At 40.8% G+C, this 24,842-nt stretch overlaps 1 protein-coding gene across 12 annotated transcripts in view; it reads left to right on the forward strand.

The window, feature by feature from the left end:
- Positions 1-24,842, forward strand: part of DUSP16 (dual specificity phosphatase 16) — a 70,234-nt gene that overhangs the window by 38,081 nt on the left and 7,311 nt on the right. For all 12 annotated transcript variants that reach the window (XM_040596121.1, XM_040596119.1, XM_040596128.1 and 9 more), the window contains 4 exons: positions 897-1,035; positions 16,358-16,521; positions 23,426-23,585; positions 24,281-24,404. In XM_040596121.1, coding sequence (XP_040452055.1) covers positions 897-1,035; positions 16,358-16,521; positions 23,426-23,585; positions 24,281-24,404 — 587 coding nt within the window. The remainder of the gene's footprint in view (positions 1-896; positions 1,036-16,357; positions 16,522-23,425; positions 23,586-24,280; positions 24,405-24,842) is intronic.

The raw sequence follows: 24,842 nt of genomic DNA on the forward strand, positions 1-24,842 counted from the left end.
AGAGTAAGGGGGAGGGATTTAGAAACTGGAAAGAGTGCTCTCGGGGTTCTTGTATGTCTTGCAAAGCACAGTCCCTGAAACATACGTACTTAAGGCAGGAAACATTCTCCTCCTAAACTTCGGAGGATGCTTTGGGGTCAGTGTTGGTGGGGATTGTGTAGTATGTGGTCATATGGTTTGCAAAGAAACTGTAGGTGTCAATCCTGTTTAAAATGCTTTTTGTGTGAGTATTTGATGGATTTGGGTTGTTTGTTTTGGGGGTTTTGTTTTAAAATAGTGTTATCAGTGAAAAGAAAATAGCTAAGCTGTTAAAACTTGATCTGTATCTATGTGTGAGTCTTTGGGTTTTTTATCCATTGGTACTTGTTTCAAATGTTTTAGGTACAAAAATAACGTATTATGTTCCTGCTCTGAAATGTTAAAAACTGAACATTTTTTAACTGAACAAATTATTATTATCTAAAGCATAGCTTATATAAAAAGATGTATAAATGGCTAAAATGTGTGTGGCTTCAGGCAATTTAAGGTCTCTTTACTGTATATACATACAAAAAACCAAAAGCTGAAATTGAGGTAGGGCCTTTTTTAAACAAATCAACCACCCTAGCTGAAGGTAGAGCATTTTACAAGTGACATAAAATTACTTATTAGTAGAAATTTGTGGAGTGTGCTTCAGCTTGGAGCAAATAATCAATTTACAAACTCCCTAAGGAATTAAATCTGATTAGGCATATTAAGTATGAAATAAAAACTGTTTTGCGTACAGCTATGTAAGAAATCTACAAATCTGAACTGCTGCATAGCAGCATGTGGTAACCCTGATGCAGGTGATAACGTGGTGCTTTTTAATCATCTTCCTCCTTCCTATCTTACTCTGATTTTTACTTGTGTTTCAGATTGAAATTGATTGCAAGCAGGAAGTGGTGGTGTATGACCAAAGCTCTAAAGATGTGACCTCTCTCTCATCTGACTGCTTTCTTGCTGTGCTCCTGGGCAAACTGGAGAAGAATTTCAGCTCTGTGTATCTGCTTTCAGGTATGATGTGCCGAGAAAAAAACCCAAAACATTTGAATAATAAGAAGAAAGAAAATGCTATTGTTAGAGCAGATGCATACACAGGTTTGCAGCAGTGCTGGTGTGAACTTCAGTTTTAGCATAGCTTTTTCTGTAGGTTTTATGCATATAGTGGCACTCATACATACAATGCTTGGAAATTGTATCTTACAGGGGATATATTACACCATTAGTGCAGTGCAGATGGAAACTGATCAGTGCAGGGGGTTTTATATGCATATGGCTGCTGTTTTAGGGTCCAAAATAGTAAAAGAAATGTGTTTTCCTAGTCTTTTAAGCATTGTGTGTGCTAGGAGGAAAATCTCTTCTTACTCAGTTGGTAATTAGTACAGTAAGAACAAGAGAGATGACCTCCCAGTATTACAGAGATTTATTTGGTCTGACTTCGTAAACTTCAGCCCCTTAAGTGGGTAGTACTCTGTTTAGGTCTTTTCCCTTAAACACACGCCATCTTTTTTCTTTTTTTTCCCCGCAAATCCCAGGTCAAAGCATTCATAGAAATTCAAGTCCTTATAAGACAGGATTTGCTGGTGTTAACACGCACTTGTGTTGTTATTTCTGTCATGGAACAGTCAACCACCCAGTGTTCACAAGAAGGAACAAGGAGGGCATGAAGTAGATCTAGGGCTGAAGGAAGAAGGAATGAAGAATGCAAGTAGGAAATCCATTGCAGTGACTCGATCAGTGATCTAACAACGTGTAGACATAGTTTCTGAGAAATGTTAAAGCTACAGTCAGAGACTGAATAATGATGAGGGAAACAAATAACTTCAGTGAAATGCTTCCTCTTAGCAAGAAGGTTTCACCGACGTTTGTAGTGACTTCAGATGGAAATGATAGGGAGGTGGTTGTGTTACTGAGAGAACTTTTCCCACACTTATTTTGAAAGCGAGTACAGAGAATATGAATAATTTCAGCATTTGGCTGGGTGTATTTGGTGCTCATGTGAGCTGTACTTACAGTAAACTAAGTAGGGTTTTGCTTTGACTATGTTTGATGGTTCCATTTTCTTTGCTGCCTTGGTAAGAATTACATCTGCGGGTCGTGGACAGTATTGGATTAAGCAACTCTTCTTCCGTATGATCCGCCAAGTAAACGTGTGGTGTCTAGGCACAGAAAATGCTTAATGTAAGAGTGCTGAAATATGTAGTTGATGCTCTCTTAAATTTTAAACTGTTATTTAAAAAATAGGCCAGTCTAGAATCAGTTCATGTCTCTTAAGAAATCCTTTTATTTTTCGAATACCCAACTCTGCTCATCTGTCCTGATGGTTTTTTAATAACCAGAAGCATATTACATCTTCATGCAGCAATACAGACTATTCACAACTTCATCTCCATGATAGGAGACACAGCTCTCTTAATAACTGAGAATTAGACCTCATGGCAGGGTGCAGTTGGGGGGGATCCTTAATAAGGCCAAGCAGAGGCAAGTATCACAGAACTTCCCTTCCTTCTACGGTCCCTCTATAGATTAGTTACATGTAATTAATTTATTAATGTTACTAATGTTACGTGTAACTAATGTTGCATTAATTACATGCCCCTCTGTAGACATGTGAGACATGGCTTTGGTCTTTTTCCTCTGCTGGTCCCAGTGAAGGTGGTGGTCAGTGTCTCCATCCTGAAACTTGCCTGTGGCTCCTGTTGGGGTGGACAGTACCAGGAAGGGGGGGTTTCCCCAGCTCCCCAGTCTGGGCAAACACTAATTGTGTGTATCATAATGATACCGTGAGAAATTGTTTTGTTTCATTTTTATTTCTAGCACGTGGTGGTTGGCTGAAAATGCAGCTTAAACCATATGCAAGATACTAGTGTACATTAGCTAGCTGAGGTGAACTTAGCCGTGTGTACCCGAGAAGGATTAGTTTGGGTGTTAGAGGGAGAGAAAGGGAATCTGATGTGTCAAAACCTGCCTTACAGAAAGGAGGATTTTTATTTTAGCGTGTCAAACGCAATTCTCTTAGCAAAGATTACATTTGAGGATTTAGTCTTATTTTTGGTTAAATAGATAGTGATGAGGATACTTCTGAATACAGAAACAACTGATGGCTTTAAAACCAGTGGTAGCGGAGTGTAAGAACAAAGGGGAAATGTAAAGGAAATGTTTACTACTGATCTATTACAGGTAAATACTTGTTTCAGGAAATATACCTAATTAAGATGAATTGGTAGTATAGTATTTACCGCCAAGTCTATTCCTTCAGCTCTGTAGCATTTCCTTCTCTTATAATGAATTTTTTCTGATTTTAATCCTTACTTAAGAAAATACATTCCATAGTCTTGGGTTTTTACATCAGTTAAAAAGCTAGGTGCTTACACACATGCACACACACGCACACACAAGAAACCTTTTGGGATGTGGGGTGAAGGAGAAGGTGCTAGGTTCAGTCTCATGGAAAGTTCCTTGGAGGTCATTGTTACGTGGCTCTAACAAACTAGATAAAATGTGTTGTCTCAGCAAGCTGATGACAAACTCTCATAAACGTTTATGGCCCTTAATGAGAGTAGGGGTCAGTGCACCATGTAAAAAGAAAAACCTTTGGACTTGAGTTTTCCCTATGACGCTCAAATCTGGTTTGTTTAAAATAGCGACCTTAAATAAACGTTTTGGGGTAGGAAAATATTTTTTTGTTGGGATAGAATAAGCAGCAATTAACGAATATCTGAAATTCCTACATCTGTTCGTCCTGCCTCCTCCCATTACTGAGCACTCAGTGAGGTGTTTTTTTATTTAGGTTGTGCTTAAAGGTATGCTCTACCCTGGAGGTTGTTTTTCATTGAACTAACTAACGTAAAGACCTCAAAGGAACCCTTACCAATTAGTTTAAGCTCTTGATCTAACCTCATAAAAATATTTATAATCTGGTAGGGAATGTTTTCAGGAATTTAAACATTTATTTTGGTTCTTAATTTTTAACAGTGTGCAAAATACTGAAATGTGGGTACTTGAAGGCTTAACCCCACTCTCATCACCGCATCTACACTACTGAGTTAAGTAAGATTTAAACACAGGGATGTGACTTGATTCTTTCTCTTTATGTTTTTTTTAGAACTGGATTTACATTCATGGAGTCCATTTCCTAGTTACAGTATTTTTATGGGGTTTCTGCTTGCTCTGCAGAAACAGTTGATAGACTACTGATCCTTGCTTGAATTAACAGTATGAAGGTGGTAGACGTCAAGAGGCTTCCTTAAATTCTATTCCACTATGCTAATGGAAACTATTCATGTTCTGCTTTCCTAAAGCACCCGCTCTTCCCTGCTTCTTTTAATCTGGATTACTCCTACTTGTGCAAGCACAGATGTCTTCATGATGGTTGCCTTTTAAATGTTGCCTGTGGAGAAGATGAAGCACAGCCTTTTATTTTGTGATTTTTTTATTTTTTTTTACAGAAGACTCAGTCTAAAAAGGATTTCTGAAAAAAACAGAAATGCCTACTTTTCTGTATTTCCAATCTGACATGAAAAATTGCAATAGCCTTACAGAGAAACACTGTAGTGGCTCTGAACTGAAACCAAAAGTGGGAATTCTTATACTCAGGTTGATGTGGAGCAGTGGTAAATGTCCCAGGACTAGCTAAACTTCAGAGTACTGTAATGCAGGATCATACAAACAATTTCACTGAACTCTTAAGAATTTTTTTAGTGGTACAAGACCAGAGTGTATTTTGCCTGCAGACATGTTTTCCTGGCAGTCACTGAATTGCAACTTAGACTTGATGTACTGTGGTGTTCAATGCCACTGAGAACCAGTATGGAAAACTTACGTTTACGGAAAACATGCCTAATGTACTGGATTTTAAAGTGTACAAGTGGAAGAGGAGTTAAATATACTTTAAGCCTTTTGTGAGCTTCTAGAATTGCCTGTACAGTTTTACCCACCCAGTGCCTGTACGCCAAGATGCAGATTTGTGCATGACTGCACCCCGCTGGAGCCATGCCTTTCATTAAATGTCATCCACCTGATCTGTAGATGGTATGAGGTTTGTGAATGCTTAAGTCTTGTCTGTAGAAAACTTGCTTCGTGGTCGGAGGTGAAGCTGCCATCCTTCAATCAGATAGATGACAGCTGTCTTGAAAAGGGGTCCATAAACTTCTGTGTACTTACTACACAGATTATCTGTATAATTGAGAGAATTACTAGTAGAGAATTACAGATTTTCTAGGTGCCCAGCATGAAGCCTGCATCTGACTTGCAGAACCCCTGAGTTCAGGAGCTCTGTGCCTCCCTCCCAAAAGCATGGTTGATTGTGGGTACAGTCACCATCAAAAAAAGTGTTTTTGACAGGTGATCAAGGCCTAAGTGGTGGATTGCCTCCTAATCTCTGCTACCCTTACACCCATCAAAAATGTCAGCATTGATGTGATTTAATGGATTTTGCTTCTACAAGAGCTCTCTGATAAAAGCTTCTACAGAGCCTAAAGCTACTGTGATAAGCAGAGAGGCATAAATTATTAATTTTCTATTTAGTGATGAATGCAGGTGACACCTGCAATGGGCACTGAATGAATTTGTAAGCTGTGTGAGTATGTAAAGAAAGAGCAAACAGAATGAGTCCATTGAGACTGGGCAAAGGTCCTGGAAACAAAAGAGTGAGTGATTAGCCAGGGACTGTTGCAAAAGGTATGTTTTTGCTGAAACTTCCCGAATCATTGTTTCCCTCTGACCTGTCCCTCACCTAACAAAGTGTGTGTACAAAATGGAAGATTTGCATGGGGGATGCAAGGAGAAGGAAACGAGTCAGGAACTCTTCTACAGTCTTGTTTACGCTGGCTATTTCTTAAATATTTGAAATTGGAAGCCCATTTAAAGGAAACCTAGTATAAAAATGCCAGTATCTCTAGGGTACATTTACCATTGTGTTGTCTCTACATGCCTAAAGCAAAGCTGTACGGAAAAAAAGCCCAGTGCGCTCTCCCTGCTTTGTCACCAGGAAAACAGTGCCTTGTGGCAGAGGAACAGGAAATCTTAAGAATATTCTCTTATAGGTAGACCTGATCATTTCTATCTCCTGAAGTGTCCAGGGCTGCGAGGCTGAGCTTTCTTCCCCACTTTTGCAGTCCCATACGCCAAGTAGGAGGGTACCCAGTGTGGACTGAAAGATGGCACAAGGGAGCTGTGGTTCATGCTGTCTGATAAATTCCTGTCTAACATCCTGATGCCTTTTACCATTTGGATTTGGAGCTTTACTTGTGTGGCTGACCGAAGTTCTGAGCGTTCCCTACACATAAGTCTTTGCAGATCGCCTCAAGGAGAAGAACATACCTTCAAGTGGAGGTCATTGATTAAAATAATCAAGTTATCTGCAAGTTGAAATAATTATAGTGGGAATGCGCTGTTAAAATACCCTGCCAGTGTTTAGAGAAAGGAGGATTAGTTGCACAATGATGCCAGTTTTCCTGATACTCTGACTGGTTGACACTGTTCGAAGCAAGTCTCTATGGAAAGAGGCAGAAGTCTTGCCGGGGGAGTGCAGTATTCCCCGAGTGGTCCCGTCACCCATGGAGCGTAGCCAGTGTCGGTGGGGAGGAGACGAGAGTGAGAGGAGCTTAGCTCTGAATCACCCTCTTTAAAAGTCTCCCTCTCCATCAATTTTTAATGAGAGCATAGAAAAACGAGTACCCTTGGCTACAGTGAGCCCTCTGCGAATATCCTCCCACCCTTTGTACTTAAAATGCAGTTTTGAGTGTTCATTTAGTGCTGTGATTGTTTTAAGCACTTGAAGAATGGGAGTAGGGTTTATTACTTTCATATGTTTATCCACTTGCTGTCTTCTGTGAGAGCAAAGTTTGACTAGTCTGGAGGTCTCATAACATTTCTCAAAACCAAGAATAACTTCTGAAGTTTGCTTTTGTTTTGGATACCTCTGGATGCTTGTGAAATTTAATTGACAGAAATTACAATGAAGATATTTTTTTTTTTCTTCTTGAAAGGCAGAAAGGGCAAGCGTGAGTGTCCAGTATGCTCTCTTCACTTGTCGTTAGTCTGAATTTTCTATATGCCACTTGGGTGGGAAGGAGAGCTTGACCCCTTTCTCGCCCCCCCCGCCCCCCCCCCCCCCCCCCCTTGTTTGCTTAACCTGCCTATTAACCTTGTCTTACCAAAGGCAGAAACCCTCCAGGGCAAAGAACTTCCCTTGCTACTGTGCTTGTAAAACACCTGGCATAACGAGGCCACTTTCTGAATGCTGCTGTAATAAAAACACCCCTGGCTTTCCCAAACCATGAAACCTTGAATCCTGTGGAAGGACTCCCCATGGCTGAGGAGAGGGGACGGGAAGGGGAAGAGCGAGTGTGGGGATGGCTGCTAGCGGGGCTCTCCAGCCTGAGCTAATGTAATGGAAAATGGCAAGCATCCCTGCGGAGCGGAGCTGGAATGTGCGAATTGTAATGGCCTGTGGAGGTCTGCAGCTCGTTTAAACAGAGTGGAAACATTGTAGGTTCATAAAACTCGTGAGTCAGAAAGTTTACAACTTTCCTTCCTTACAGCAAGGGAAAAATCTATACTGCAGCTTTCAGATAAACATTTTAATGTTCGATGGGAATGTGACTGCGAAAAGTGCTGTTAAGTCCCAGCATTAAGAGCCTCTGATCTGATTCAAGGCAAAGTAAACGGTTAAGTTAGGGGGTCGTATATTTTGTCTTTACTATAGTGCTGTTTGATTTATTTTTTTTAGCATAGTTTTCAGCAATGTTACATTATGTGCCAGGCACTAATCGGCATTTACAGTAACAAATTCTAAATTGCTGTTTGGAGAAGAGAGAGAAAAAAAAGAAAAGCTAAACATGAATGTACTCCACTGCATACCTTTGGTGAATACAGACAGTTTGGTAAGGCTTACTTAAAATTACAGCATCTAAATATTATTTTGTAGAGCTAGTTGCAAATTTTCCTGCTTTTTAATTTTTCTTTTCCTTTAAAAAGGGATATTAATATCATATTTTTTAGTATATGGCTATATAAAATTATGAATAATTAGTGCCCTTAATAAAGAAGCATATTCTGGGTTTAATGAAGGTGGTGGAATAATCTGTCAATTCTGCAGGCTTCAAAGTCTCCTTCTTGCAATGCTTTTCCTAGTACATGCACGTAGTCTTAGATTTTTGACTCATCACTTGGGTCTTAGAGCTTTTCCACTCCCTGCTTTAAAATAGTTGTGTTTGATGCTGAGTTAATACTGGTGAACTGGCAGACAGTTAGGTCTTGTGGGAAAAGGAAGGAAGTTGCTTCTAGTCTGTTTTCAAGAATTCATTGAAGAAAATCAATTTCTCCCTTTGGCTTTTTCCGAACAGTCAGAATCCAAAGCAGGGAGGGAAGGGAGCAGTGTCTGATTTGAATGGCACTTAAGAGAAATGCCAAAGTTTGCTGTTACCAGTGTGCGTTGTCCTTGGGCTTTTCCAGCAGGCTCCATGACCTGTGAAAAACAGACACATTCACTCTTACATCTCCATCAGGAGCACAATACGGGATCTTTCTGTGCATCCCATGTGAGGCACACGGAGCCGCAGGGCCAGCTGGATCTGTGGGGATGTTGTATAAAACACTTCACAGGCTTTTCTTAGCCTGAGGTTTTAGGGAAGCCAAGCTCATAGGACTTACCATGTTGTCTGTCTCTCTGCTGTAGCCCACAAAAGAGGTTTAAGCTAGTTGGTCAGCTTCAATAAGGTTTGACAAAAGGAGTAATGAAATTAACAAAAAATGGAAGTTCTTGTCAGCTCTATGGAAATGAGCACTGGTACAGTGCAGAGCCTCAAATTAATGTCTCCCCCTGAAAAGCAGGTTTGGGTTGAGCTGAGCTGGTTGTGGATTTGCTGGTGTGACCAAGCAGCAGTGCCACGTGGGTCCCAGCAATGCAAGAAGGGCCCTTGGGAGCTCAGGCTGCGATAGCTCCCAAAGATCTGCTGTGAGGTGGGCACCAGTGGCAGGTGGGATGCTTCAGTTCTGCAGCCCCTCAAATTATTTGGTTGAAAAGCATGTTTGTTTGCTGTGAAAATGGAAAGCTACTCTTCTGGTCTTTCTTATTGGTCTGCCTTAGTTGGAGAAGGTGGCAGACACCTTCATCTTGGTTACCAGCTTCTCTAGGTGAATCTCTTCTCCCTTCTGCCTCAGCTTTGCTGCCAGGCTCTGGATGTGAACAGCAATTGCTGGGATTCTCCTTCGAGCTTTAGCTGGCAGGCTCGTAGGAAACACATGGAGTGACGTGAATGCCTATTTGTCATCTTTCTTTCATTCCATGTTTCATGACTGTCTTTACAAAGAAGCAGTAAGAAATCCTCCCAGAACAAATGCAGTGTAAGCTTGTTGGTCACGTTTTTCACTGTTAGAATTTGTATATGCATGGAGCTCTCGTCTTTGTAGGAGTTGCCTCCATACTTGAATGGCTATTTAGAAAAAGTAAGTTACACCTAAGAGGAAGGTCCCCTATTTTCATGTTTCCTTTTTCCTTTTCACTGTAGAGTTGTGGGCACCTCAGCTGTTGCACTTCAGTTTCACACCCAATTTTAATCCACCTTGTCTCTGAAGTATAGTCAGGTCTCTGTTCCTTTCTGTGCTTTGTCAGCATGCGCTTGCCTGATTAGCATCACCAGCTGTCTCTGGATGATTAAGGATAAAACTTCTGCTGCAGATCTCTGCAAACACTTGAGGATGGAAAGGAATCACAAAATTGGCTATTTCAACAGTAATTTTAAAAGCAACTCTAAAGAGATACTAGGGTTGCCTCATGATTTATTTTCTGTATGTTAGAAATACATCCAAGCTGAGATGTAGGATGAATGTATGAGAGAAGATCTGTGCTGTGCTCAACATGCATGCAAAGGAAAGACTTACAGGTATGTGTGGGTGGGGGAGGTGTCACTGAAGCAGGCCTGTTTGGCCAATGTACCCATCGGTAACTACAGCCAGCCAACAGCCTGGTTACAGTGGTGTGTCACCTAAGCATCGGTGAGCTGCTGAAGGTGAACTTCTCAAGCTGGTAGGAGGAGAAAATGGCATTCTTCTCTCTTTCCAGCACCCTGCAGGGAAGAAAGGTGTCTGGGGGAGGAGGAGGGCAAAGGGTGGGCAGATGGATGGGGTAAGTGTGCAGGGTAGATGCAGGTATTGACCTGCTCAAGAACAGATAGAATTTCACTGGAGCGGCTGTGATATCCTAAAGCCAAAGCTGAGTAACCTGTGTTTATATGAGGAAGGGACGTGTGTTGATGTGAATGAAGAATGACTTCGCATTTTGAAAACTGCTTTTTAGTAGATTGGTGTTTCTGCTTCACTTTTTTGGCTCTTCCCCTCGCCAAATCAGTCTCACAAGTACTTGGCCTTCTATAAGCAAAAAAAAAAAAAAAGCTTTCAGTTTTTAATTCAGAATTATTATGTTTCCTGTGAAAGTGTCTTGTATAATTTTGGTTAAGTCTCTGAGTGGTTTGACCCATTTGTGGGAAATACAAAGACAGGGAGGAGGAAGAGAAACCAGCATAACATGGAATGTTATTTCCCCCCAGTATTATGTCCTATTATGGTGTCATTTAACTGCAATGGTTTTATTGAGTATTGGGTAAAACCAGTAAAATGTTATCTGCACTTCACAACTCTGTATTAAGTGTTTAAATCAAGACCTTAGGGCTTAACTCGCCTTTCACTTGCAATCCTCCAGAGCAGTTTACAGAGCTACTGTCCCTGCAACTGGCAGCACTGTGGAATGCACCTGGTCTGTTTCCATAGAACATAACAGAGATGAGCTAATGTAAATGCTTGTGGTTTTCAGTAGTTATTCCTCTGTATTAACTTAGGATTTGTCTCTGATGGTAGTTAAACTAAGTAGTCATAAGGATCTGGATGGATTCCATTCCCTCAATGAAAGGTAGCTCTTCCCAAATCAATAATAATTCTCTGGCTATTATTTGTTGCCACCTGATCCTATCTTCTCTCCCTCTCCTCTTCCCTGCTGCTGGAAAAGTTAATTGGGATTTTTATTCATCTGAGGATTTACGCAGTGAATCTATAAAAAGAGTAACTTTTACTGTGGAATTCTGCTGAAACTTTTTCATCCCTTCTGGGTTTGGCCCTATTTTGTTTCCTGAGTTGGCGGAGAAGGGAGCCAAAACTTCTGATACCAAGATTCCTTTAGCAATCACACCTTTACAGTCACAATTGTAGTTGGGAAACAGTATTGTCTTGATCAAAGGGAAGTCTGTAGTCACCACTTCGCAGACCATAGCAACGGGGTAATTGAGTAGTTCACCAGATCTTGCCAGATTTCTGCTGATAGATGTGGAGGCTTGTAAGCAAGAAACGCAGGCTTTGCTGTAAAGACCTAGGAGGTGCTGGGTTGTCTGCCACACACAAAAGGGCTTAGGCTGGAAAACCACTGACAGCTTTTGGCACCTTAACATGGTTTTGTAGAAACTGTTCTGTGAGTCACAGCCACAAGAAGTGAACAGAACAAGTTAGCACTGGAATGCAGTATGGCACTGCTGTGCCTTAAAGGTGCTGCAGCCAGGGGATGCTTGCCACTTGGTTAAAACTGAAATCGCTTCACTAGTCTGTTCATTTTAACAAGCTAGTTAAACAAGAGCTGAGTTAGCTGAGTTACCTTGGGACGATTACAGAACTTTGCAGTCTTCTGATGGATTGTCCAGAATCAGAGCAGAATTTAATTCATTGATTTTTGCCTCAGAAATGTAAGGGACAACCAGCTGAACATTGTAATTTACCACCGATGTCATTTGCTTTTGTGTTGGAAAATACATTGGGTGATAGTCTGAAATCACTTGTGTCTCATATTGATTTAATTTGCTCCCATAATGATGCAAGTCATTGTCCCCAAAGATTTTTTTTCCCTTCAAACTTGTGTAGGCCCTAATGCTCAAGTAAGACAGACGTAGGAGTACTGTTAGCTACTTGCTGCCAGCCAAAGGACACGATGACTTGCGTATGTGCAGTCATGACAGAAGCAATTGCTTATTGAAAACTGAAGAAGGAGATACATTGTGCTGCTTATCCTGCTTGACCATCAGGGTTTTCAGATGCGATGGAACTATTACATGAGTGGTGATGCAAGTGTCTTCCATTTAATTCATCGATATCAGAAGTAGGGTGAAAAACTTCAAAAGCATCTGGCAGAGCAGAGGAGATCTTAAACACAAGCACAATTTTATAGATATATGTATAATACATAAAACTTACTGTTTCCTCCTGCTGATTTCCGTAACATTCAAAATAGACAAGAAGTGGTTTCAGCCTGTTGAATGTAAAGCGAGCTGTTGCAGTTCAGCTTCACCACTAAGAGTACAGAAAAGCTGTGCGGTTCATAGGTGTTTAGAAGAGAATGTTTTGGACTTACTTGTCAGTCTGTTTCCAGGGCCCAGTTGCATTATCAAAGAATTCAATGAAACTTTATCAACCCAGTAGTTCCGTTAATGACCTGTAGATTCTGCCGCCCTCCTCCAGTTTCAACATGCTCTTGTGATTGATTTATTATTTGCAGAGGCTGGAGTAGTGGTGGGAGAAAGGGTGTTATTTAGAAACTAGCTCCAGAAGAAAAGTGTGTTTTCTCTTATTAAAACAAACCGCACCGTGCTGCCAATAGTCCTATTCCAGCTGAGGTGGGTAAGTTTTAAAGACAGAGTTTTCCTTGATGCAAAGGTCATCCTCGTATTATGGAATTTGAATTGAAACCTGTCCCAGCCTTTTTTCAAGGCTCAACTTTCCATTCTGCATTCCCACCTGTGATTAAATTAATGTTCCAATTGTTTAAGGTTTGTTTTTTTAAGATGGCCTGCTTCATTTATAGCAGAAGTGTACAGGCAGTCTGAGGGCTTAAAGCTCTCTGCTCATAAGAGGCTCCTCAAGTAGACTGTGTGTAGACTTCAGCTTTGGGGACTCACAGAGGTTATAATCTGTTCTAGAAAACAGGCATACATGAAATAAATACCTTTTTTTCCTACACACCTTTAGATGTTGGTTTTTTTATATCTCTCTATATATTTAAAAATAGATATATCTTTTAAGTTAATGCAAGCAAACAGTGATGGCTGCAGGTCCCTAGAGCAGAAGTGAGTCTCATAATGACATGACAGCTCAGTGGTCATATGTGTGGATGCTGTTGTTCCAGACCCCTGATGCTATGTTTGTTGCACTAGAAGAAACTGGTAGTTTAGCAGGATGCATATATGAGTGCGTTTTGTTGGTATGGAATTTATTTGTGATTTATTTTTAAAGTAATTTTTCAATGTATGCTGATCTATGACCTGTTTTTCCTGTTGTGAGTGCCATAAATCAAAGCCAGACTTGTTGAAAAGCTACTAACTTTTTGAAATGGTTGTAGAAGATGGCAGGGAAGATGCATTAATATTTGAAACAAGTGACCCAAGTTAATGCTTTTTCAAGTCAGTTCACTACTGGTACTGATGCCAGGTTAAAACACATTCAGATGAAAGGAGGGTTCACTTGGGAGCATGTGTAAAGATAGGTAATATGATGTCAGGCTTACCCGATTTGAGAGTTTTGTGGTTGTAATTCATGTTGTTAAGAGACTGAAGCAATGTTACTAGGAGGCATGAGTACAAAGAAGTGCGACTTTGAAAGGATGAATGTCCCAGAGGAAGTGTCAAAGCATCTAATCTTGAATCACTTCAAATTTGCCTTGACAGAGCCCTAGAATAAAATTAAAATAAAAGGTTGCTCCTTATGATGACAGAGTGTGGGTTCCACCTCCCAAAATCTCAGGGGTTTTGCCTATTAGCTTCTTGCTTAGTTTCTTGTTGCAGTGCTCGTACAGAAGTGAGACCAGTCTGTATGTAGTTGGGAAAATTCTTTTGTTGTTGATGTTGAACTTTGCCCATGTAGTCTTTTTCAAAAAAAGCACAGATGTAAAATATTTTCTTTGCTTGTGCAACTTCTTTGTAAGGAGGAAGAGTCACTTCTCTATTTCCAGCTTTGTCAGACAGAATCCAGAAAGCAGCCAACAAGCTTCCCAAGTAATAAAAAAAAAATGAAACGGAAGACTGGTATTTGATCTCCTCTTCTCCCCCCAGTCTCTCAAGGAACTGCTGGGCACTGTATCTTACATTAAATTTGATTTGAGAGGCATACAATGCCTATAAATTAAGGGATTGCTTCCTATAACAGAGGGGTAAACATTATGCCATGCGGAAGAAAATTTAGCAAGTGCGCAAGAGAATTGTTTTGCGAACTCCTCCGGTGGTTGGATTGGTATATTGGACTAGCAGCATCTGTACTCCTGAACAGGGAGGTTGTAAAGCAAGGAGGAATCCTAGCTAATAGAAATGAAACGGAATAGAAATGTCAGAGCCGAAACTTTGCTGTGTCCCCAGCCTAGGCCCTTCAGTTTAGGGGTATGGCTCTGTGATGGGCAGTGCCTTAGCTTAGCATGTCCCCTGCCCACCCCATAAAGTCCCGCCTTGCCCTCGTATTCTCATGATAAGCATTGTCATGGTTGTCTAAAATCACTTCTCTAACAACAAATAGGCAAGTGATTTTTTTTTTTTTTTGGTTTGGTGGTTGTTTTTTGGGTTTTATTTTATTTCTAAGTTAGAAGACTGAACAGGAAATTTTCATAAAACTTTTGTTCTGAAATATGCTTGCTGGCTTTTTTGTATATTGGATAAAATGGGCCATTACACACATGGCTAGTATGTTTGTTTTTTCTACATTCAGTAAAGATACAGATTTTAAAATCCAAAGAATAGGCATAATTCAGGCAACGGTAATGCAAGCCTTGACAAAACAGTATGTTATCTTATTCCTGAATAATTTTAATTCACGTCTTCAAACTGTAATAATAATGAACATAGCATTTGGCAGACTTAGCACACTAATACTTCACATCCTTCATGATAAAAAGGTACCTTGTTCTACACAGGTTATAATTACTCTTCCTTCAGTTAAAATTCCACTTGTCTCTGTGTTTTAATGTGAGGAAATAGCTGGGGACTTTCACTCTGGTTTGCAGCTTTCGCCCTTACCAGCTGGCTGTTAAATGGTGAAAACGGCCAAGAAAAGCCTGTAACATACTGATTTAAGCAGCTGCCTCTGGTTCTTCTTCAGACTAGTTTGTGAAGGTGAAGTATAAGAATGGACTGAGGTTGGGGTTTAGCTAGGCTTGGAAAAAGCTAGCTAGCTTTTGTGAGAACATGTTCAGTCAGAGTATGTGTTCGTGGCTGGAGGTTTCTTCAGCTTTGTTTTCTAACTGTGGGTAAGGCCAGTTAGACCACAGTTGGTAGCACAGGTTTATAATGCAGCCGTTGTGATGGGAGGGGAGCTGGGAACCTAGCCAAGCAAGGAACAGAAATGGAGTTCGAGCTCTGTTGTGTGTAATTGTGTCTAGAGCAGTCTCAGCTTCGCTCTTTATTCCCTTCTTGTTCCATAGCGGCTGTGCCGTGCTGATAGCGAAACAGCCAGGGAGCAGTTTTGGTGGGCGCTGGGGTTTTAGGTGGATTTCAGTGTGGTATTGGTCATTCCACTCTAGTTTTTCTGAGTGGTTGAATGTAGTGATGGGAAATGGTAACGAAAATGTTTTGGAGCCATAGCATGGATAGGGACTAAGAACTGGTGCAGATGAAGAACCAGCTAGCAGTAAAGGGAGTAGAAACTGGTGGCAATTTGGGAGTCCATGGCTGGGCAAGTTTTCCCCTGCAGTCGCCCCCTGCCTTGCCTCCCCCACTTGAGATGGAGAAGCCTTGGCTTGGTGTGGTTTTGAAAGATGAAGGCTCTTCCAGTGTGTTGGATGAAATATATTAATTATGGAGCAGCACAGAAAACAACAATATATGATTTTAAAAGCAAACATTAATATTGGTGCTTTTACCAAATCGAGTAAACATGACTTTTTCTTAATGAAGTCAAATTATAGGCCTAATACAGGAGAAGGAGGTGTTTAGAAAACAGCTTGCTGGGGCAGAGAGGAAAAGGGGTGCACATTTGTGGGGTGGTGGGTGTTGTGGCTTGTTTTTTCCAAAGTCTCATTTCCACATATTACTAAGAATGAGAAGAAGCATCAAAGCTTCTGAGGAATGGGGAGAGAGAGAGAAATAAACATTCCAGGCAGAGTGGGAATACACAGCTAGCCCTTGCCTGCTGATGGACGGTTCTGCACAGTCGTGGTACCTCTGGAAAAGGAACACGTGCAATTCTTCGGTTAAGGCTTTCCTGCTGCCCCTTAACACCTCCCCATCTCCTGCAACAAATGCTGCTTTCTGAGAACTGGTATGGGCACCAGTGCCTACAACACTGCATGTGAATTAAATACACACTGTCCTTCTCACAGGTGGATTTGCTGAGTTCTCCAGCTCTTTCCCTGGTCTCTGTGAAGGAAAATCCACGCTTATACCTACTTGCATTTCTCAACCCTGCTTACCCGTCTCCAACATTGGCCCAACCAGAATCCTGCCTCATCTCTATCTTGGGTGTCAGCGGGATGTCCTCAACAAGGTGAGCGTTCTGGGCGTCACGTTATTTACTTGGCTGAGTATATAATCTCCATGTGTCTTTATCCATGCTTCTATCATGCTGCATTGTTACAGCTATAAAACATCTGAAGTAGATACAGATAATGCTGCCTGTGCATAAGCCATGGGGAAGCTATGTAAGAATTAATGATACACAAGACCACATAATTAATCCACAGCTCATGTAATAGGAAATTTGGTTTCCTTTCTCCTTTATCTCAGAGAAGATGATATGGTACCTTCCTCAGTAACCTGTCAACCAACCGCAAACTCTCAAATGTGCCATTACAGCAGGTCAGGTACTTTCCTGTGCATAGATCTGACTGGTTTGTTTTGGCAGGTCTTGGATCTTAACACAATTATATTAATGGTTACAGCAGAATAAAGGAAGATTGTCTGGTTTTTACTATTGCCTTCAAGTGCTAGAAAAAATAGCACTTAAATACCATGAATTGTATAATGAGGGACTACTGCAAACAGTTGTTTATACACCTAATAAAATATTCAGACCTGGACAATCAGTGGGGTCATTTAAAATGAGCTTTTGTGGTAGCGCTGCAGTAAGAAACTTCTAGCGTGTCTAAATACATATGCATTTAATAATTTCTGTTCCTAAATAATAGCCCAGGATATTTTGGTATACTTAAAATAGTTAGCAAAGTCATCAAATATAGCACTTCTAGGGTGCTGGATTATCAGGTGTTTAGAAGAGCTTGTCTCAAATCGCTACAGGTCTGTATTCCCACGTATCATGCAGGCAAGCATCTGTGGATATGAGATCAACTCATATTGCTTACGGTCTGCATCTTGAGTCCTTTCACAAGGGAATTTTTATTACTTTGGCTGCATATGCCCTCTGGCCTCCCATATTATCTGTCAGTCCTATTCATTAGTTGAATCTCCAACAGCCTTCATAAGCTGGTATTAAATACATGGATGCAGGAGAGGGGAGGAGTGCTTCACCCTAGCATACTGCCTTAACGATGTGCAAGGCTTATGTGTATGATTTTTATCCATGTATAAAGCTTAAGACAGGAACTATCCTAATAGTCCTATAATTGGATCCAGTTCATATACTTCGACGGTTATCACATTTTTCACTGTTTTTTTCTGCTTTCATTCCCTCCTAGTCTGGCCATTAATAGGCTATATCTAGATTTTTCGCAATTGTTTTAAGGGGATTTTTGACACACAAGCAATCATGTAGAAGGTAATCGTGCCTTAGTAGAGTGCAAAGAAAAATCTTTTATATGGAGGATAGTCAGCATTGTATTTACTTTGTCCTTTAAAATTGTCTGTGTCTCTACTGCCAGGTAGCAAGTCAGCAATTAAAACTTGATTCACTTATGACAGATGTCAAAGCAGCTTATTACTTTGGCTACCACAAAAGTAATTTGTGGTCCACAGACAAAAGACAACAAGCGCCAAGTAATTAAAAACAAACAAAAAGAACCCCCTTCCTTGCTTTCAATGGGAGAGTAGTAGAAAGATGTTTTTATGCTTCATTTTTGTTTCAACGTGTGAATGGCAAGTGCTGCCCTAGGTCACAGTGGGAGTCAGGCGGCAGGTGGTTCTCCTCCAGGGCCAGGGATGTGCTGCTTTGTTTGGGATGTGACTGGAACTCCAGCGCTGTGGCTCTTCAGTGGTGAATAATCCCGGAGGGATGAAAGAGGCTGTTCCCTTTCCTTGCAGTAAATTGGTGCCTATGAACAGGTGTTGGGCACAGGCACAGAATGTGTGCCTCACCAGGAAAGGAATCCGAGTGGTCGCAGCCATCGGGAATTTCGTTATAGGGCTGGAGAAGACTAAACCTGCAACTGCTGCTGGTGAGCCCTGGCTGTGGCAGAGCTGTCTACAGGAAGAGATTAAACCTGGTGGTGGCTCTCTTGCCTGTTAATTTACAACCTTGATAGTATTTCAGCATGTGTTGAGGAAGCCCTGCAGCTGCAGATACTTTAGAATTAATGTAAGACCCCAGGAGCTGGTCAGATTTGTACTTCCTCACATACTCTTAGGAGTTAAGATCAAGGGTTACGGTGTTTCCCATTTTGTATGGAGAACCACGAAAACAGCAGCATACAATCTGCAGAGAGGTCACTGAGTTCTTACCACTTGGTCATCCTTGACAGTTCTGGAAGTTCTTCCACTGACAACTAAAATACCTTTTAGATTTCTTACCCATTTTAGGACAAATACACATTTTATGATTTCTAATCTAGTTGGGTTTTGTACCTTTTCCCTCTTACTTGGAACAGACACAGGCAGTGCTTTATTCTGAGCATGCAGTGTTCCCTGTGCTAAAGTACACCTTAGTGTCGGTGGCTTACCTTACCTCTTCAGTTCAGTGACTGCATGTGGAAAATAAAAATGGGCTTCCATCTTTAATGTTGGTACCTTGATTAACCTAAAGAAGCTGTGGGAACAAGATTACAGTTTCTAGCACCTAGAATCCACTCGACATTTTCCCCAACAATTGGCAACTCCCAGTTCCCTGGGTTGAATCGGTTTCTTCATTCAACTAAAATTTAGTAGCTGGACACCCGCACGTTAGAAACATGAACAACGCATCTCTGCTGATTTCCCTTAAGTGCACTTTGCTGTTGGAGAAGCCTGGACCCTCTGCAGAGGTACCAGGGCAAGCAAGGAGGATGACTCTTGCTACATTGAATGCCCAGAAATAGCAATACGTGCTGAGAGAGCTGGAAAGTGAAGAGTGTTCAAAAGGGCAGGGCAAGAAACAAAAACCAGGGATAAGTAACAAAGTTCTGTCTCTGTTAGGACAGTCCAGGAGCTGATAAGTTTGCGTGCGCTGGTTTAATGGCCTTGCTTGGTTTGTTGACTACTGGGGCCAAGAAGTCAGCTTTCTGTTAAGATTAGAATAGGTTTTTGTTTTATTCAGGATTTTTTTAAAAAAATAATTTTCTGAAATATTCTAGTAAGATTCCCAAAACTATTAAGTTGTATACAAGGTAGTTGTATACGTTGACCTTATTTTTGCCTTCAGATGCTATCTTTGAGTTCCCATGATTCCTTCCATTGACCAGACATACTGATTTCTCTAAAACTAAAATGTGTCAAAGGTATCTGCAAAATAATCTGCACTACTATTCAACCTGATGAATTAAAGAGGTGAATTTTCAGCATGTTTTATCAAGATGAGCTTATCTTTTCAGGATCTTGATAAGCTTATCTCTGAGTGCACAGGTAGGGAAATGCTTGTATGTTGCAGGACACTCTGTACATATGACCTTTTAAGAATATGAATGCTACTTGCCATTAATACCTCCGCTGATAATACTTTATGAAAGATATGCAAACACAGATGCTTGGTTTGTGTCCTTTAGCAAAATTAATGATTACTTCAGCAAAGTCTTAGGAGATTTTTTGTGGTTTTGCTTTACAGATTTCTTTCAAAATGCTTAATGCTGAAAATGTTCGTAATATTTTTTTGCAGTGTTGAAATACTAAAAACCTCATTAAAGGTCTTCATAAAAGTTCTAACAAATGTTTGTTTCAGGTTTTGGGTCTGTGTGATATGTTGTGGTTATCTCAGTGTGATATGTTGGTGGCATTGCGAGATGGTACTTAATTTTTATAGAAGATCTTTGTTGCTCTTTGTGAAAGAGAAACAAACTAAATCCTAACCTACACAGGAGTGAGTGTCCTTTCTGGAAGTTAGTGTAACAGAAAAAAAATCTGGATTGTGGTTATGGGCCTGAACGAGGCTCCTACTTATATCTCATGTTTTGTACCAGCATTTAAACTGTGAAACTTTCTGCTTTGCTACTTACACAACTATTCTCTTTCTTTTCTTCCAGACCTGGATTTTATTTCCTGGAACAAAATAACATTTTAGGGTGCCATTAATTTTCAGATTAAACAAGTCATAAAATGTAAATAAGCTGACAAAAGAGCATTTACTTTCTTTTCATGAAGTTGTTAGTATTAGGATTTCTGGATCTTCCTCCCATCGTAATTCACTTCTTCCTCTGGGGTGCCTTACAATGAAGGCACTGTTACGGTTATTATATTGGAGCGTGTTGCGCAGGGTATGATTGATACCGTAGAACAGAAGGAAGCATAACTTCTTTCTTTAGCCTTAGTCTCAAAGACAAGCACTAATGCATTTTTTGGGTGTTCTTTTGGCTCAGAGATTTCAGACTTGGCGTCTGCAGCCTTCTTATTCCCATTTGAATAATCGATTCCACATCAAAAACCTTGCATAACTGTGGAATCAGGATGGCTGGACTGAGCAGCCCACCAGTGCTTATATTTTAAAGAAACAACAAGGTTTTCTATTCTTCTTCTAAATTCATCAGCCTCCCCTTAGCTATGTTGTGAACGAACATGCATCATGGCAGTCCATTTGTTAGTTACACCTTTATCACCTTCTCCCTTTATTTATTTTTATATATGTATATATATACGTACATGACTCCATGTGTACTTCTGTACCTGCTATTCCAGTTGTTCCTTGCTCACCTCCAAGCAGTGACAGCAGTAGGCGAGCTGGTTTTTGGGGGCAGTATTTCAACGCTGTGATCTAAAGCAGATTCTGATTTTATGGAAGTCGATGCTGAAAAGCTTGGGATCCTAACGGGAAAGCTGCATAGGCCAGGACACCAAGGCAGAGGTGCTGGGGATCAGGGTCTCCCTTCCACACAGAAGATACTGCAGGTCTAGCAGTAGCCAGTCCCCCGTGCCAAGAACCCCATTCCCAATACCTTCCCTCTCTGGATAATTCCAGATATTCCCTACTCCCTTACAGCACTCCTGCTTATAAACTTTCAGGTCTGTCGGTGTGAGAGAGCTACATACGGTAAAGGAAGGTGTGACAGTGTCAGCTATAAGAGCGTGCAGGGCTGAAGGGAGCTTGCTGGTTAAGTTGGGGAGATGTGAAGGAAGGGAGAGAAGGAAATGGGTGACATATTTGCTGTCACTGATGAGAAGCTGAGCTTTAGAGCTTTAGTGGGGTTGTGACCTGGGAAACTAGTAGGGTAAGAGGCAGTAAGGCTGAGAACTTACTTTGACACATCCAGCCCCCCCCCCACCCCACCCCCCTTGTTTTTTTTTTTGACCATTGCTGCAGATTAAATTTCTGATTATTTGTTTTGCAAGTAATCGGTCATCTCTTGTTCCCATTGGATGGGTGTGTTTACAATATAACGTATATTCATTAGTTTCAGGTGCCCACACCTTCAGGCACCTCTGAATGTGCTGATACGAGGGACTTTGGGTGAAAGCTTGGAGGAGGAGCTGCTCAGTTTGCTCCAGGCCACAAGATTCAGCTTGCTAGCAGAATTCATATAAATTCCCTGTTTATAGCTGTTACAGGCTGGACTTTATGCACTTTCCTCTGCAAATGACTGATGTAGATTCCCTTCTCCTAATGTTCTCACTAAACATTTAATTTGTGCATGCAAGTATGTGTGTGTTCCTCCCTTCTGCCTACACACCGTAACATACATGTGGTGTACCTGTGTACTCAACATCCCGTGCTATTTAGACTGCTCTGATTTGAACAAGATAGAGTTCCGCCTCTTCAGCTAAATAGACATATCCCTGTTTCTCCTCACCAAAACATCTTTATGCCTGCAGAAAAAATACATATGGGGAAGAAGTGGCCATTTGGCTTCACGACTGTGTTTTCGTACTGGTAGAACTCCAGTTGAAAATCAGCAGCGTAACAATTAGTTCTTGCTACTGCTCTCATGGATTGACCTAACTTTCCTTTTTTATATAATTGCTATAAAAGCAAAAGGATTAAAATCAGACTTTGGGGGGGGATTTTTTTAATGTCTGAAATTATACTGAAACATTAATTTCCATAGAAATGTGACCAAAAGCTCCCCGATGTTTGTATTCAGTGTACTACTGTCCAAGCATATTTTTTTTTTTTTGCATGTCACTGCCAAGTCACATCTGAACCAGAAAAGCTGTTTGATCAGTACCATTCCAGCCTGCTTAATTGCTTTTCTGGGTCAAGATGCTTACTTGCAGGAGCCCGGATGGTTTTGGTAGAGCCATCTCTAGTTCTCTGGTACTTGTTTCACATGTTTTGGCACTAAGGTACCTATCGCGTCACATACTACTTTGCACAACTCTTAAGTACAAAGAGTACAGCAGAAAAGAGGAGTCTGTTTCTTTGCAGTCATGAAAACTGACTTATTTTGAAAGCCCAGTTGACTCATAGATGTTGAGTCTCTGCTCATTCATGTGACAGCCTGTAAGATGCAAGAGAACTAAAGACCGAAAACTGAAACCTGAGCAACTAAATCGTAAACCACAAAGCAGAACGCCTGTAAAACTGCAGTTAGCGCTGTGTGAAAATGGTCTGATTCAAGGTCTTCAGCTCTTTCTTTCAGGGTTTTGAGTGACTCTTGCATGTTGCCTTAGAAACAAGGATGTCCCAGACATGTTAGGAGGTGACTGCAGGCGGCATCAGTTTCATTTCATATTTCTCACCGGTATCTGTGAGACGGGGCAACCTCAGCCTTAGATACATGATTCAGAAAACAAATACTCGGGTCAGCAAAGTGGGAAGTGCTTGGTTATGTTGTCAGCTAGCATGGCGAGAATTTAAACCAGAGGACCACAAAATGTATTCTCTTGGAAGTGATGCTTCTCACAGTAGGAGAAGACACTTTACTGTTATTTCTGTTCTTTGTTAACTTTGGTTTTATGGGCTTTGCAGTCTATATGTTATTTGGACACACTGTATCTCATTAAAACTTGAAGAATTAAAAGCTGAGTTGTCTTTTTCACAGAAGAATGCCCCTAGTACAGCTAGAGCAACTGTAACATGAATTTCAGTTTAGTTTTTAGCGTTGTAATGTGCCAAAGGTACTGTTTGACTTTTCCAGGCTTAATCTTTCTCTCTTTCCTAGGAGCTGATGCAGCAGAATGATATTGGCTACGTACTGAATGCCAGCAATACTTGTCCAAAGCCTGATTTTATTCCAGAATCCCATTTCCTGAGGGTGCCTGTGAACGACAGCTTTTGTGAGAAAATTTTGCCTTGGTTGGATAAATCAGTCGATTTTATAGGTGAGAAGAAAATTTAAATTCTCTCTCTAAACCAGTTTCTGGATTCCTTTGAGTGTCTGCCTTGCTGTTTTGGCTGAAGAAGACCTGAATGCTTTCTGGGTGGTATGAAAATACCCTAAGGACCTACATACACGATCACCATCACTTTATAAGCACAGAAGCAAAATAACATAGGGGGATTCTGCCACTGCATGTTCCAGCACTTACGGAACAAAGACACTTTTTAAGAGCACAACTCTGCTTTCTGGCAACCTGGTAGATGCCCGATACATGTCTGCAGAGGGCGAATTAGAAAACTGGACATAGAGATCCTGTCTTTAGCTTTGAGAAGTGAGCTAGCCAAATTTGAACTGGCCAGATTGTTCCATCATGAATGCTTGCTTTTTACTTGCATATAAAATTAGAAACAATCACCTTTCCCAGACATCTAAATAGGGTTGTTTATGTGCACATTAAAATGCGGTATGCTGTAACTGCAGTGGTGTTTCCTGTGTAGTTGCATGCTTTTTCTATACTCAGTGCTATACAGTGCTGGAGAAAATAAGTGATTTTTGTTTAAAGCTTCCATGAGATTTGCAATTAGCAGTTAATTTGGAAATTTTGAACAATTTTAAATAACATTGCTTTCTTTGCAAACTTTTCATCATGGTATAATGCTGCTGAGTTTGACACTTGCCAATTTCTTCGCTATGTAGAAAAAGCAAAAGCATCAAATGGCCGTGTGTTAGTGCACTGTTTAGCTGGAATATCTCGCTCTGCCACAATCGCTATCGCATATATCATGAAGAGAATGGATATGTCCTTAGATGAAGCTTACAGGTAAGGAGAAAATTTTCCTTCATCCTAATCCTTGTGCCTGTTGGCTTGTTTTTAAGGTGAATGATCAAAGGTTATATGACCAAAGGTAGAAGCGGACATGTTATTTTATCTGGTAGCTCATTGGCCTCTGCACGCTCTAGTTTTAGATGTAGGCTTCCTCCATAAACAAATTAATGGTGTTGTGTAGACATCACAGAGCTAGTATTAATTGCCCACCTGCAAAATGCTGATGTTGGTCTTTGCTCCAAGTAGGCAAATGCATGGAATTTATTCTGCTTATTAAATGTTGTGTATGTACATACATACATACACACAGCTCTAGCGTGCATATAACAATATCTTGTAAGTCAGAGAGAGAATGGAATGTATAGGGTTAAAGAAAGAGAACTGAGGATATTTATAATCACGCTTATGACAAATGCTAGGCTGGATCTGCTG

Source organism: Falco naumanni, chromosome 5 (genome assembly GCF_017639655.2).
Source record: "Falco naumanni isolate bFalNau1 chromosome 5, bFalNau1.pat, whole genome shotgun sequence".
Taxonomy (NCBI): domain Eukaryota; kingdom Metazoa; phylum Chordata; class Aves; order Falconiformes; family Falconidae; genus Falco; species Falco naumanni.